The following is a 15,351-nucleotide window of genomic DNA, read 5'->3' as shown; positions in this document are numbered from 1 at the left end:
ATCTGACACCGGACAGCCCACGATATGCTGATGAGATTAGAGTTCAGTCAAGTTGATGTCCACATGATATTCTCACTTTTTCAAGCTTCAATAGAAATACCGTCCCTGGTTGGACTTGAACCAACAACCTTTCGGTTAACAGCCGAACGCGCTAACCAATTGCGCCACAGAGACTTCATGAAAATCGAATGGTTTGAAAATAAAAAAAAAATTTACATTTCTACTAGAAAATCCCATTGTGTTACTTGTTCTTCACCTGGTTCAAGCCCACCCAGGGACGGTATTTCTATTGTAGCTGACCAATTGCGCCACAGAGACTTGTTTTTGACAACAAATCCAACATAAATTGAGCAAATAATAAATCATATGTCGACTGCAAAACAACTTTGAGTTACTTGTACTCCACCTCTTAATTTGTACGTGTTTAACTAGCAGTGCGTTGAACTCTCACGGCCACCGTGTGAAATTGATTATTGATTTGATAGATGTAGCTTTTGAAAAGTTTATGCACTCTTCTCCAGTAGCTGTACTGTACGTCATTGAATAACATGCTGGAAAGTATTTCAAATCCAACATAACCTGACCGAATAATAAATAATATATCGACTGCAAACAACTTTGAGTTACTTGTACTTCACCTCTTCATTTGAACGTGTTTAACTAGCAGTGCGTTGAACTCTCACTCTCACGGCCACCGTGTGAAACTAATAATTGATTTGATAGATGTAGCTTTTGAAAAGTTTATGCACTCTTCTCCAGTAGCTGTACTGTCCGTCATAGAATAACATGCTGGAAAGAATGGACGTGATTGGCCTAAATCCAATGTGACATTTGGAAGCGAAGGACAAGATTGGCTGATAAGATTAGAGTTCAGACAGGTTGGTAGTTGAAATAACTATATTATCATTATTTCCATTAACAATAGAAATACCGTCCCTGGTTGGACTTGAACCAACAACCTTTCGGTTAACAGCCGAACGCGCTAACCAATTGCGCCACAGAGACATGTTTATGAGTTTTTAACCGGAGTTTTTGAATTGGAGCTACAGAGACAGAAGATTTTTACAGTTTCACTGCACCTGAGTGTGATGACAATCAAGATATTTGAATCTTTTAGTGAGAAACAACAGACTGGCGTCCTTTGGAAGTGAGTATTTACTGTAACAGAGATGAATGAAAAAATAGGTTGTTTAACGTAAACAGTCCGGTCACTTGACTGTTTGCATAAACAATTAACAAAGCAGACATAACAGGACAGTTAACATAACAGATAATGCCAGAAGATCACGACAAGCCGAAATGACTCAATAAAAAAATATAGATGATACTTTAATTCAGTGTTTTCAGTGCTTTATTGTTTAGGATTTTAGTATTGAATTAATATATAGCTTGACTTCATTTACAAAAAATAAAAAAGAAGGTTTTGAAAGGCAGATTTATGACTGATAATAATAAAGATAGATTTAGGTCAATCACGTCGCTCCTGTGCTGTGCCACAGAGACTTGTTATAAAGGGTAAATTCACCATTTTGTGAATCAGAAGTCTTTTTATTGCCACGTATATTTGCATATATTGGAAAATGTTTATCTAGCAGTGCGTGGAACTCTCACGGCCACTGTATCTAAATTGATTATTGATTTGATAGATAGACCGTTTGAAAAGTTTGTGGGCTCTTCTCCAGTAGCTGTACTGTACGTCATCAAGGTACATGCTGGAAAGAATGGACGTGATTGGCCTAAATCCAAAGTGACATTTTGAAGCAAATGACAAGATTTGCTAATGCGATTAGAGTTCAGACAGGTTGGTAGTTGAAATAATAATATAATCATTGTTCCAGCAAGAATAGAAATATCGTCCCTGGTTGGACTTGAACCAACAACCTTTCGGTTAACAGCCGAACGCGCTAACCAATTGCGCCACAGAGACATGTTCTGCACGATGTTATCCACCATATATATACAAATCATAAATTACATTTCGACAGGGAACCACTTTGAGTAATTTATGCTTCACCTGAGTTATTGAGGTCCTGAAACTTGTAAACAATAAAACACAACGTGCTGAAAACAGGATGAAAAATAACACTGATCATTTGGAGCGTTCCATATCGATTGATTGGGGCTCGACTACCTTCGCCTGGCTAATCAGGTTAGCCGGCGAGCGTGGAGAAGTCGATTGAACTGAACCCTCCTGGCCGGTTGTATCTTTGTCGAAACGTCTCCACATGGACCGACTCGCCTCGTTTGGAAGTGAGTATCAACAAGAAACACGGAGATACATGCAGAAACGTCCGCTTTACAGGAAACAGCCCGGTCTTGTCTCTGTGTTTATGTAGCTAGCTGCATTCGCTAACTCATCGCTAGCCTAGTTTTGCTAACATTAACGTTAGCATGCATTGACAAATAACGCTAGTTGTGAGCTCTCAAAGAAAAACCACTAAGTTGCATGTTTGTACTATAATGTGTTATTCGTCTGAATAAGTTTAAGGTTCAGGAAATGAATGATACAACCGTTAAACGTTGAGTAGCTAGGGTAAGGTTAGCTGAGCTAGCTCTGAGCTTTTTTCCTTTTGTTTACCACCATCGTTCGGTTTAAAGCTCAGTGCAGCTTCAGCCTGTGTCGTCGTCCTGACAGCGACTCAATGTGTTTTCAACCAGTAGTTTAACAACATGTCTTTTGCAGATGATCCCTTTGATAAACCCCCGTGCAGAGGTTGTTCCTCTTATCTCACCGAGCCCTACATCAAGTGTGCAGAATGTGGACCGTCGCCTTTTCTCCTCTGCCTCCAGGTTAGTCGATCTCAAATAGAACCAATGCTGTCAGATCACTCGTTTTATTCCCACGACCCTCACTAATGCTTCTGTTTCAGTGTTTCACCAAAGGATTCGAATACAAGAAGCACGAGAGTGATCACAGATATGAAATCATGGTACGTAAAACAGAAACAAAAAACATCTGCATGTCGTTAAACTCTTACTCTCTCACGTACACTTCTGAACATATACCTTCACTTTTCCTCGTGTAGACGTCAGACTTCCCTGTACTGGAGCCTGGGTGGACTGCACAGGAAGAGGTGTCTCTGTTGGAGGCCGTCATGGACTGTGGCTTTGGGAACTGGTAAATGTTTGTTTGTTTATTTTAGTCCTACAACATAACCATGACTCCACAGTCGTCATATTTGTCTGGACTGAAGAATTAGGTCTCTTTTACACAGTGTGTTTCTGCCAGACCTGGTTCTTTTAGTTATATACTCAATAGTTGCATGGCCTTGGGGTTGAAACCCCTTTCTTTGTGATACAAAAATTTAAATGACTCAATTTAATCCCTGGAAACAACTTTGTATGTTTCTTAGTGAAATTATTAAAATCTAAAGATGTTTATTTCCTTTTTATCAATGAAATTGATTGTATAAAAATGAAAGTCTAATACTGTACGTCATTAGCAGGTTTAGATTTTAAACTTTCTTTATCTATATCAGTGAGGCTATACTCTCTAGTTATGTTTCAGAGGGAAATGGGGTGAGACAGTATGCAGATTTACAATAATGGATTTATTCATAAACCTCAGCAAACTTCTCTCTTAGCTCATCTATTTCTCACATCTCTCTTCAGGCAGGATGTTGCATATCAGATGCGCACGAAAACCAAAGAGGAATGTGAGAGCCACTACATGAAGAATTTCATCAACAACCCCCTGTTCTCCTCCACCTTGCTGAGCCTGCGCAAAACAAAAGACTCTCGCTTTGCAGAGGGTGCTATTCCTTTCAAGCGTGAGTATCCATAACATCTACCACCTTAATTTCTCTTAGCACATTTTACAGGAAAAATAGGACACAAAAAAAATCCTTATTCTGTGCGCACATCTCCATGGAATAGAGGAATAGATGGCAGTAATATAACTTGGTTTAGTTGCGAGCTGTAATTCGATTTGAAATCAGAGCAATAATTCTGCTCCTCCAAAGCAGTCAGATGAGAGATTTGCATAAAACGATCCAAAGTTTATCATCACTGTAAGTCCTGACAGTTGGTCGACAACAGTTGGTGTGAGAAGAACTTGTCTCAGTTCCTATCAAGCTGCAGGTCTCCATCTGTCACTGTGTGCGAGTGCTTGACAAACATTTCTCCGTCATGTTCACAGAACAGTCGGGGAGAGTGAAGGCAGAGACGGAAACTCATTATATTTTTTATAAAACAGAATCTTGTATGATGTTTGTTGGTGGAACACGTCTTGTTTTCAGACACAATTCATAAAATATCTCTTGTAAGCTCATAGTTTTGTTTGCTTTTTTCTGACATTACAGCCACTGATGAACCTCCACGGCCCACATTTGACTCAGTGCTGTCTCGAGACATGGCCGGATACATGCCTGCCAGAGCAGACTTCATGGAGGTGAGGGGGATTAAAACATCCTGTACTTTATCATGTGTAGTAGCATGGCCTGTCAACATGAATAAATAGATAAATGAAACGGCCACTAGGTTGATCAACATGAAATGTAACAGACAGTGATTCATGTTGTTGTTTCTAGTGAATGATTCATCCCATTGTTTGCATTTACTCATAGATAGTGTTTGAATATGGGTTCATATCTATGATAAACGATCCGCTGCATGTGAACTCGGATCAAAGCTGAAGATTATGAAAATCATTTTTTCACTTTCCCCCCAGGAGTTTGACAACTACGCTGAATGGGATTTGAAAGACATCGACTTTGTGGATGATGACTCAGACGTACTTCGTGGTGGGTAGAATGTTATTTGTGTTTTGTAAATACTTTTCCATTGATAAATAGATTATAATGGTGTGAGCTACAATATTTTACTCAACCTCCTTAATTGTTGTGTTCTTGTGTTTCAGCCCTCAAGCTGGCAGTTGTTGACATATATCATTCAAGATTAAAGGAGAGACAGCGGAGGAAGAAGTAGGTCCTTTATTTTTATGCACTAAATGACATACGTAGCTTTCTGTAATACTATACAGCATTTATTTATTCATGATCATGTAATGACCTGAGTTTACCAGTAGATGGCACATAAGCTTATATATTGACCTTTTGGAGCTTTGTTTCCCACAGACCCCTTTAAATGGGTTTAGGTTGAATAAATACATTTCATATTTTACACCCATGACTCTACCTTCTTAATATGAATGAATTCAAATATATGTATAAATTCCAATTTGTAATTATTATTTGGTTAAAAGTAGATTAAAAGAACCATTTCCTCTGAGACTGGGTGTGTAGTTGCAAAGCCTTTTTTCTTAAGCTCTCATTAGCCACAGGGAATCATTCAGGTGCAACTTACAAGCTGCATGAGCCTCTATTCAAACCAGGAATATTTTGGAGGAACCCGTCTGTCTCCTGGTGAACGCTGTACATGCCAAGCTGTTTGACGTTGGGCCCAGTTTTAGGCTGGGAAAGAGAATATCCTCCCTGCAGGAGACTTGATAAAGTTATTAACACCCCAGGAGAAATGTATGTTGCCCATTTTGTGGATTGTGTTCCCACAAAAATACTGGCTTAAATGCCTAATATTAAAAAACACATTTTCAAAAAGTATATCTTTATTAGGCAGCCTTTTCCTCAAATGTACATTTGGATTGACAGTTGAAACAATGGTAATTCTGAAAGTTGTCATTTTGCAAAATGCTAAATGTTCTCCTGTTCTACTTTATAAGTGTTAAACAATTGATGAAGAATCATCAAACTAATGGATAAGGTTTAGAGGTTTTTGGAAGTCAGCACTCTACAGATCTTCTCCTTCCTTGTGTACACTGTCAGACACACACACACACACACACACACACACACACACACACTAACACACACAGTCAATCTTGCTGTAATGCATCCATCACTAAATCATCTGTAACGAGTTCTTGCTCTCAGAGGATGGTGGAATGGCATGTCTGGCTGGGCAGGCATTCATGTTATTAGTTTCTCATTCCATGCTCCTTATTCTAAATCTGTTAACTTGCTACTTGTCAGAGAAGCTTCCAGGAAATCCTAAATTCTGACCCCTGAAACATGGAAGTACAGACCTGTCAAGAAATGTAGTCTCAGATGCAGCTGTTGAGCCAGTTTCCCTTCGCTGCTGGTTAGTAGACACATGCACATTCAGTCGTGCAATGAGTCCCTACCCTCTTGAGGATTACAATGTTCATTATCTAAATTAATATTTAATTAATTAACTTTATTTTGTTTTAAAGAGTTGTTTCTGTCATTTAGCCTCATTGGTATAAATGAGGTGGACAAAATAAAATAAAAACATGTCAGTATAACAAAATATGAATTAGTAGCACCACAAATTGCAGTGCCTATCATGATCATAATGTGGGGAGACTGTGGCTCTGGAGCGAGAGCAGGTCGTCCACTAACCAAAAGGTCAATTCTCCAGTCTGCCTACCAAAGTGTCCTTGGGCAATACCCTGAACCCCCGAATGGTCCTGATGGCTGTGCAGGCAGTGTGTGATAGAAAAAGCTCTGTGTATGGAAGCACTGTATGAATGTGTGTGAATGTGACGTTAAGTGGTCGATAAGACTAGAAAACTTTATCTTGAATCAACACTTTGCTGAAACAGCTTCAACACAAACTGAACTTCATGACCTTTAAGGGAGCCTTTACTGCAGGAGTGTTGTATGAGACTGGGTCAGTTATAGTCTGGCGTACCTAATAAACTACTGAGGTTGTGTATTGGGTGTTCCGATGCCATAATCTCTTTATAGACTGTAACAGCCAAGATATATGCAGATTAATACATGCCAGGATTAATTTCCCAGCACCACATTAATCAGAATATCAATTTGCATGTTAATAAATCTAAACCTGCATTTCTTTCAGGATTATCCGAGACCACGGGCTGATCAACCTTCGGAAATTCCAGAGTAAGTCCTCCCCCCGACAGACACATGGGCGACAGTATTCATCGCAGCTCAGAGAGACATCTGATATCCTCCAGCCAAATCGCTGCAGAGGGTATCTATGGATGCAGGCAAACAAGTCGTATGAAATGACCACCGTTAACCTCTGTAGCCCCTCGTGGCCACAGACCGAGCTCGTATTTACGATCAGACCTGTGAATAGTCTATGAGGGCTGTGTGCCAGAGCATAATTGCCTCACTGTGAAAAGATCCCCCATGTGATGAGTGTTCCTGCTATAATGGCTTTAATTTTGAGGGAGGCTTTGTTTATTGATCCACCCATCACAGGTTGGATTTCAGCGAGCTCCGGTAATACAATTCTTTGCATCTCAGGGGTTTTTGCATCGGAGGTCAGACAGATGGGCTGCAACGAACGAATTTGTCCAATTAAAGCCTTTTTTTATTTCAACTTTGCTCGACCACCCAGCCCATCGTTATATCTCCACATGTTGCTCTGTGAAAACTGTCCGTGGTCTGGGAGTTGAAGAGTTCTCCTCTCATGATTTATTTATATATCCTCCAGTTAGCCCTGCTCGCTTTTTCCCCTCCTTTCCCTTATCTCTCCGGTCTTTCAAGACAAAGGGGAACTCAGAGTAGCTGTAGAGCTGCAGACTGGTTGTCATGGAGACTGTCAAAGATTGTGTCTCTACAGTGTGTGTATGTGTGTTCGTTCATGTCTGTGTCACATGCAATAATGGAAGCAGTATCTGAGCCTGGGTGGCTCGCAGTATTCTGTCTTAGAAACTTGCCGAAGGCAGATTGACCAGCGCTGTTGTTTCAGGGCAGCGGTCTGGAGCCCTGTGGGGACCTTCTAAATGAAATGATTCAAGTATGAGTTGTCTTGTCGCCTTCGTTTGCTGTCAGTGTTTATGTGTTGGTATGAGGCCACACACCAGTGTTGATTTTTCCTTAGAGACGTGGACAACACTGTTGTGACGGTGTGTTCACTGCTTTGTTTAGGACATGACACCATGTGTTGAGTCTGAAATGGCAGCTGCTTATTCACACTTGAATGCAGAGAGAACCTGACACACACACACACTCTAACACATATCACATTTGGTGACATGCATACATTTGCATTAATTTCCTGGAGACTTGTCTAACTATAACACTAACCTTTACCCCAACCTTACCCACAGACCCAAAAAGGAACTTCTTCCAAATGGTGGATACACCTTTTGTCTCCATCAGCACAAGCCAACCCTGATAAACTGGTCTTAAATCTGTAATCTGTCTCCTAAAGTAGCCTGTGACACACAAATATAAACACAGCAGCTTTACTCTTCGACACTTATCCGTTCCTCAGCAACACGGGCAACGCTTTGAGACGAACACCAGCTCTTCAGAGTGTTTGTGCTTGTAGAGCGAGTTAAGTGTTGGAGAATACTCACTCTCCAATGGAGCTTGACTGTGGCTTGGTTTTGTATGCTAGAGATTGCTGCATCTTTGTTTTGCTTTGATTGCTGTTCAATCTGAGGGTGCTCTCATTTTTTCAGCACCCGTAAAGGTTTAAGAAGTTAAAGACAATAAGTGTTGTGTTCTTAGTTTAAAGGTTCAGTGTTTATAATTTAGTGACATCTAGTGGTGAAGTTTCAGTTGTCATAAAAAACACAAAAGATGATTAGTTTGTCCAGTTTGGGCTACTGTAAAAAAAACATGGCGGCCTCCATAGAGAGGACCCGCTCCTGATGTAAATATAAAGTATTTAAATTTAAAGGTCCCATTTTGGGGTACAAAAACCCACAACTAGATATGAAACACACGAGTGAAAACATCACTAGTTTTATTTTATATTAAATGTTTGCAGATAAATCACTTTTCACCTTAATCTTACACACTGAACCTTTAAGCACATTGTGTGTGTCTGCACTTGTCTGTAAATCCAGGTCATTCCAAAGGGTTCAAACACTTTCTTGCTCTTGTATTTTTTTTAATGGGATAGGGCACATTTTGTATGTGCGAGGTTAAGGAAAACATCTGTTTTAACGTGTAGTTCCAACACGAATAAAAATAACAAAATGATGAAAAAGCCTTTAAGAAAATACGCCTCATTGGCTTTAGTATGGCAGCGTACAGAATTGATCGCAGACAGAAATATTTTTCTGTTTCAGGTTTACAGTTAAATCTACCGTGTGAAAAGATGCCGAGTGGTGCGATTTCAGTGTAGTTCAGTGGTTTGGATAAAATGTTCAGATCTCCACAATATATTTTGAAACTATCAGATACAAATTCTCGGCAGTGATCAACCATCATAACTTCAGTGCAGCCACAGAATGGCTTTTATAGAAGACACTAGAGCTGCATATTAAAGGCTGTAAACTGGTAAACACAAATAAATTAAAAATACAGCACTTCTCCTTGCATCCTCTAAAAAGATGCTCATGTGTTTAAAAAAAAAAAGTAGGTGAATTTTTCTTCCATATTTCTCACCTCCTCTCTCTTCCTCAGTGCTGGAGCGATGTTACCCGAAGGAGGTGCAGGAGCTGTACGACGTCATGAGACGATTTGCAAGAGTGGTTGGACCAACTGAACACGACAAATTCATCGAAAGTCACGCATGTAAGTATTTTGCTGAGTTTACATGGACGGCCTCTAAGAATGGGCTCAACAGACATATACACAAAGAAAGGGATTTTTACCAGTTCTTGCCAGGCTGCCTTGTGAAATGGTACTGGTGGACCATTTCTATTGCTGAGGTCAAAGGGGTTAAAAGAAAAAACATGATGTTCCACTGTGAGCAGCAGAACAGCTTCAGTGCTCCTTGACATAATTCCACCAATTTTCTGCGACTCTTTTGAAGGGTTTAAAGCACTTTCACCAAAATATAGATATCTTCATCTTTTGTTAAGATGACGGTGACGGTGTGTGTTAGAGCGCTGTCCAACACACAGCTCCCAAAAACGACTTTCTACATTATTATCTTGTGACTAAAATCTGTTTCCCAAAATGTGCATAATATATTCCCCTGAACCTCACCACATTTTTTAACATATGTACAGTGTATGTATGAATACATGGGGATGTCTGTAAACTGTTGGGTGCTGCACAACTTGTTGATATGAGACATTTTTAGCCCGAAAGAGTCGAGGTTCCTCTTTATCTAGTAACATCATACACAGATTTGTCTTCAGCTGCCTTCTTCTCCTTTTCTTCACAGTGGAGTTTGAGCTGCGGAGGGAGATCCGCCGGCTGCAGGAGTACAGGAAAGCAGGGATCAAGTCCTTCTGCAGTGAGTTTACTTTGACTTAGTCACTCTGTTCAACAAAATTTCGTTTTCAAGTTGCATACATAAATTACTGTCAGAAATGAGCTGGCTGAGTTCTTTTTTTCTGAGTTGGTCTTAAGATGTTTTTTTATTAGTATTATTTGCAGCAGCTTAGTGCATCAGGTCCTCAGATCTTTTTTTGAATTGAGCTTGTTAGTTGATGCGTTGCACACAACTGAATATATTATTGAGTTGCTCTATCAGCTTCTTTTGTCATGATATCAAAGGATTGTTGGCAGAATTAATAAATCTGGAATAATTTCTACACCATGAATTTTTTCAGTAAATGACGCCTGATTCATTAAAACCTCTCACCTGAAAACTGCTTATCATCAATTTCACTCTGTGTATTGGTCACTACTCTCAGCTCAAGCTCTGAACTACATTCTAAATAAATCAATTAGTTCATCGACAGAAAATTCATTGATAGTTTAAATCATTGTTTTAAACTTTTTTTAAGATAAAAGTGCCTAAAATGTGCAGGTTTCTGTTTCTTAAATGATAAAATAATTTGATGCTTTTCTTTGACACGAACAGAATTCTTTTAAATCGTATAAGACAGAATTTATTCGAGGTTCATCTTTGGCTATGGGACATACAGCATTTGATTTACTTTTCCTCTGACATTTTCTAATTAAAATAATGAATCTAGGAAATATTTGAATATGAAATAAATTGTGAATGAACACATAGAAGCCTTAATTCAAAATAATGTACATTCAGTAACATTTACAGTCCTCCTTCATTTCTGTTCCCCCTCCTGTGTAATGACTCTAAGGTGCCAAGGTGTACGAGCGGGCGAAGCGACTGCGTGACGACGAGCGGAGGAAGAGAACCATGCTGTGTGACGTCCTGCAGTACATCCAGGACGGCAGAGCCTGCCAGCAGTGGCTCAGCAAACAGGCGGCAATGTGAGACTCCAAACTTCCTGCTTGTTACCGAGTGTGTAACGGACGAGCTGGTGAAGCCGTGCTCCCCCGAGACGCTGACCTTTGTCACCGCGCTCGGCTCCAGGCGTGCTCAGATTAACAGAGCAGACGTTTGTGTCACCGTGCGTCCCACGTCCATGTCCGTCCCTGCAGTGTTTTTAGTCTTTTTAATGTGCGACTGCTCCTGTGTTTTCCATCCGTGGATCTTCTCCAAGCTCCTCTAATTATTGTACCTTTTTAAAAAAAAAATCATGAATTGCAATGAGTCATCTATTTTTGGAAGATGGTTCTGGAATAAGAAGAGTGAACAAAGCCCAGAGATTGTGTGTCCAAGTGTTTGTGTGTGTGTATAAATAATGTAGTAGAGCTGCTTATACTTTTCCTTTCTGATTGCAGAGATGCTGGCATCACTCCAGCAGTCACAACCATCACAGTGTCAGGTAGGAAGCTTCTCTCCACCTTCCTCTCTGTACTCCCTCCTCGGAGGGGGGGGGCCTGGTGCGTCTCCAGGCACAGTTGCATTAATGCAGGCGCCCCTCATAATACACTTGACAAATAACCCCTCACATCCATATTTATCTTGGCTGTTTTTCCTTTTTATATTAGCTGCCTTTCCTTAACCTCCAGAGTATAAATAGGACGCTCACTCCCACACTGCATCTCGCTCACTGTAAATATGTGTTCCTGTGTCTCTTCCAAGTTAAGGAATTAACTGTGTGTTTGTCAGCGGGGTATTAAGTTATCTGAAGTGAGGACCAACACTGGGGTGCTGCATGTCTGTAACTGTTGTTGTATTTCTGCTGCACAGCAACAGGCAGGCGGAGCGCCCCCCCACTGAACCTGACGGGGCTGCCGGGGACAGAGAAACTTGACGAGCGGGAGAAAGAGGTACAAGTTACTTTTGAATGGTTTGAATCTCAGCTTCAGGTAAACGTTGGGTATTCATGACACAATCCATGCCTCACTCCTTTTTGCTTATGCATTTAAGGGTGTATCATACATTTTGGAATATTTGTTTGTCTTTGCTGCATCATGCAAAACGAACTTGTGTGTGTGTAAGTAAAACCAATGGGATCTGCACGAGCCACAGGGAAAGTTATGGTGAGAAAAGGCGTGTGACTTCACAGTTTATCTATAGCAGACACAGTGACTGCTCCACAACAATAAGAAGGAGACCTGCACAGTATCAGATATCTACCAACACAGAGTCAGTAGCTCTAGCTCAGAGTCAAATAACATTACCCTGCTAATATGGTCACTAGAACAATGCTGATGTCTATGCGGGTCAAAACCTTGTGGGCACAGACGCTGACATCCTGCACTGGTGACGTCACTTGGAGCCAGAATCTGTGCAGATGCCTCAAATAAGAGAAATGTAGGGGAATAAATAATTTGGTGGATACTTTAGCCACCAGGAGGCAAGCGGAGGTTTTAGGGAGTGTTTACCATTTTAGCCATGCATGCTAACATGTGCTAATTGGCTCTAAATACGAAATACAGCAAAGGGTGATGGGTTGTTTGAAGGTATTTGCAAATTACTGGACAGCCTAAAATTTTGACCCCATGGTGGCGCTGAAGTCATTAGGATTTATCCTCTGGAGATACCATGCCGGTAGCTTGACTAAAACTAATGCTGCTTAAGGAAATCAGCAGGCCAGTGGAATCTGACGCGTACCTTTGACTTCATTAGTAAATCTGACTCACTGGGTTTTGCAGTGAGCCAGTCTAACATCCCACTTTCAGATTAATTTGAACCATCTTGTGAATGTAGCCTTCCTCTGTTCTGCCAGGCGTTCAGACACTGTTAGATGATGAATGTGCCGTGGCCTGAAATAAGACATTGCTTCTAAGTGCCAGTTTCTCTTTTCTTCTTCTAGCTGTGCCAGGTGGTGCGTCTGGTGCCGGGAGCCTACCTGGAGTACAAGCAGGCCTTACTTAATGAGTGCAGACGGCAGGGCGGCCTGCGGCTGGCACAGGCCCGAGCGCTGATCAAGATCGACGTCAACAAAACACGCAAAATCTATGATTTCCTAATAAAAGAGGGCCACATCACTAAGGCCTAGGAGGCTTCCACCGGACCACACAGGAGGTTAGGCTGCTGTTAGGGATTCCTTTTATTTCTCATCTTGTGACGTCATAAGCCTTTTTGTTTTGTAAGAGTCTCCGATTGTCGCTGCTTCTGTGAAATACTTTAACTAATATTTGTAAAGTCTTGTGTTTGATTCTTGAAGTTATTAAAATGACAAATCTCTTTGTAATAGTTCTGTCAGAAGAACAAGGCCTCATATTAAAACGAGAACGTTATTATATCCCTGTCATAAAATGTATATATGTGGCATGTATATTGATATTTGAACCTGTAGGCACTACTTGGACTCAAATATCCGCCAATGCTTTGTTTAACAGGTCTCATGTTTCCATATTCTCCAGATGAACTGATGTGTTGATGTAAATTCATAAGAAAGTTAGTGGAACGAATGTTGTACTGATTAAAATGTACTGATGGGAAAGATTAGAAAATCCCCTGTTGCCCTGATTCATTTTAATTATTTAATATTGTATCCAGCAAATCTCTTGGTTGTTGAAACAAAATGTAAAAATTTGATTACAGGCAAAACATATTACACTACGTACATGGAGAATAAAAGTGAAGTTACATTGGGCAATTGGTTCAGGAAACTTCTTCTTGGCATCAACTGCTTATTCTAAATGAAGTCGATGACATTCAAATGTGGGACTGTATTTATCTTAAACTGTTTCCCTGTTGGTCGGACAAAAGAAACAAGATCTTTGGAACATGTTTGGTATTTCTCATTATTTTAACAATGTACTAAACAATGACCTAAATAATCCTTAGGTTCTGACCCTTCATACAACCTGTCCTGCACTGTGCTGTTGTAGCGTCTTGTCCAGACCCACTGAGACGTTTTTGAGAAGCTGCTTTCGTTTGAGGCTGTAAATGAAAATATTTATTTGCTGCGGAATAAGCAAACTCTAATCCCTGTAAGAGCTTTGTCTATCTTCTATGTAATAAGCGCCAGATGATATTGCTCTTTTATAGAAAATGAATTGGGGAATGCAGACCTGGTTCGCTCAGCATCTTGCAAAACCTGACAATTGATCTAAATGAGCTGATGAGAACAAGCAGGAGATAAGAATCGTTCCTGACACCAAACAACGTTGTGAGCTCATATTTTGATCCTGAGCAGCTCTTTTAATTGCTCCAAACTTAAAAGTGGCACACTTGTATTCTCCTGTTCACGTAAATCAATAAGTGACCAGAATCTTAATACGCAGTTAGATTTTTGCCCAGATTATTGTTTTACTAGCATTTTAAATGATATTTCACAGTTTGAGGCATCAGAGAAAACAATCCTGTGTCTTCCCCTGTGCGTTTGTGGGTCTGTTGTGATGTGGCAGAACTGTATCTAATGCAACAGCAGCAGACCGGTGGCCATCGGCCTCTGACGGGCTTATCAGAGCAGGGAGCAGCCACCGCGTCAACCTCGGCTCACTGCCTGATTCCACCTTTGATGATAAGGGCGAGAGGAGAAGAAATCCAAACATTTTCTTTCATGCTTTGATGTGTCTTAACAAATCAATGTTTCAAAACAAACACGAAGCAGCGGAGCGAATTGCTTCTTTCGCTTCTGCTCGCTGCACAGGATGCAGATCCTCGTTGTTCCAGCCGGTCTCAACAAACCAGGGTTTGATCTTTCAGTTTCTACACAAAGTCTCAGCAGTGATGGCTGGAGATACGGAGTGGCACTTGATGTCCAGGCTGCAGGATGAAGCTGATGAACAAATGTGAGGAGCTTCAATCAGAACCCACACTGACTGAGAGGTTTCACCACATCTCTTATGATGGCAACACGTGTCACATGCATATTGTCTTATAATGAGGCGGTGGACTAGTGGCAGAAACTTGGACTATGGGCAGAAAAGGTCTCTGGTTCGTCTCTGGTTCGACTCCACGGAGAAACAACAAAAAGACGAACCTGGATTGATATGTCCAAAAAACCAAGAGGATTCTCCCTACCCTGTCTAGTGCCCCTGAGCAAGGCACCTTACTCCCCCAACATCTGCTCCCCGGGCGCCGTACATGGCTGCATACTGCTCTGTGTGTCCTGCTCCAGATGGGTTAAAAGCAGAGGTTAAATTTCCCTCCTTGCATGAGTGTGCTTGTGCATGTCTGTGCATGTGTTTGGGACAAATAAATGTATCTTAATCTGTA

General features: G+C 40.8%; 1 protein-coding gene and 3 non-coding genes across 4 annotated transcripts; 1 reads left to right on the top strand and 3 right to left on the bottom strand.

The window, feature by feature from the left end:
* Positions 1-100: 100 nt before the first annotated feature.
* trnan-guu (transfer RNA asparagine (anticodon GUU)) lies at positions 101-174 on the bottom strand. Its single transcript has one exon. It is a non-coding gene; the product is annotated as a tRNA-Asn (tRNA).
* Positions 175-931: 757 nt separating this feature from the next.
* Positions 932-1,005, bottom strand: trnan-guu (transfer RNA asparagine (anticodon GUU)). The gene has a single exon. It is a non-coding gene; the product is annotated as a tRNA-Asn (tRNA).
* Positions 1,006-1,853: 848 nt separating this feature from the next.
* On the bottom strand, positions 1,854-1,927 carry trnan-guu (transfer RNA asparagine (anticodon GUU)). Its single transcript has one exon. It is a non-coding gene; the product is annotated as a tRNA-Asn (tRNA).
* Positions 1,928-2,166: 239 nt separating this feature from the next.
* Positions 2,167-13,783, top strand: tada2a (transcriptional adaptor 2A). The gene is made up of 15 exons (XM_061073139.1): positions 2,167-2,250; positions 2,684-2,790; positions 2,871-2,930; positions 3,027-3,118; positions 3,613-3,770; positions 4,302-4,390; positions 4,670-4,742; positions 4,859-4,922; positions 6,841-6,884; positions 9,372-9,482; positions 10,081-10,152; positions 10,967-11,099; positions 11,514-11,557; positions 11,926-12,005; positions 12,995-13,783. Exons 1-15 carry the CDS (start codon positions 2,226-2,228, stop codon positions 13,178-13,180), a joined length of 1,338 nt encoding a protein of 445 aa, XP_060929122.1. The 5' UTR covers positions 2,167-2,225; the 3' UTR covers positions 13,181-13,783.
* Positions 13,784-15,351: the final 1,568 nt, after the last annotated feature.

Source organism: Limanda limanda, chromosome 6, assembly GCF_963576545.1.
Source record: "Limanda limanda chromosome 6, fLimLim1.1, whole genome shotgun sequence".
NCBI classification, from domain to species: domain Eukaryota; kingdom Metazoa; phylum Chordata; class Actinopteri; order Pleuronectiformes; family Pleuronectidae; genus Limanda; species Limanda limanda.
This window is presented reverse-complemented; position numbering and strand designations above follow the sequence as displayed.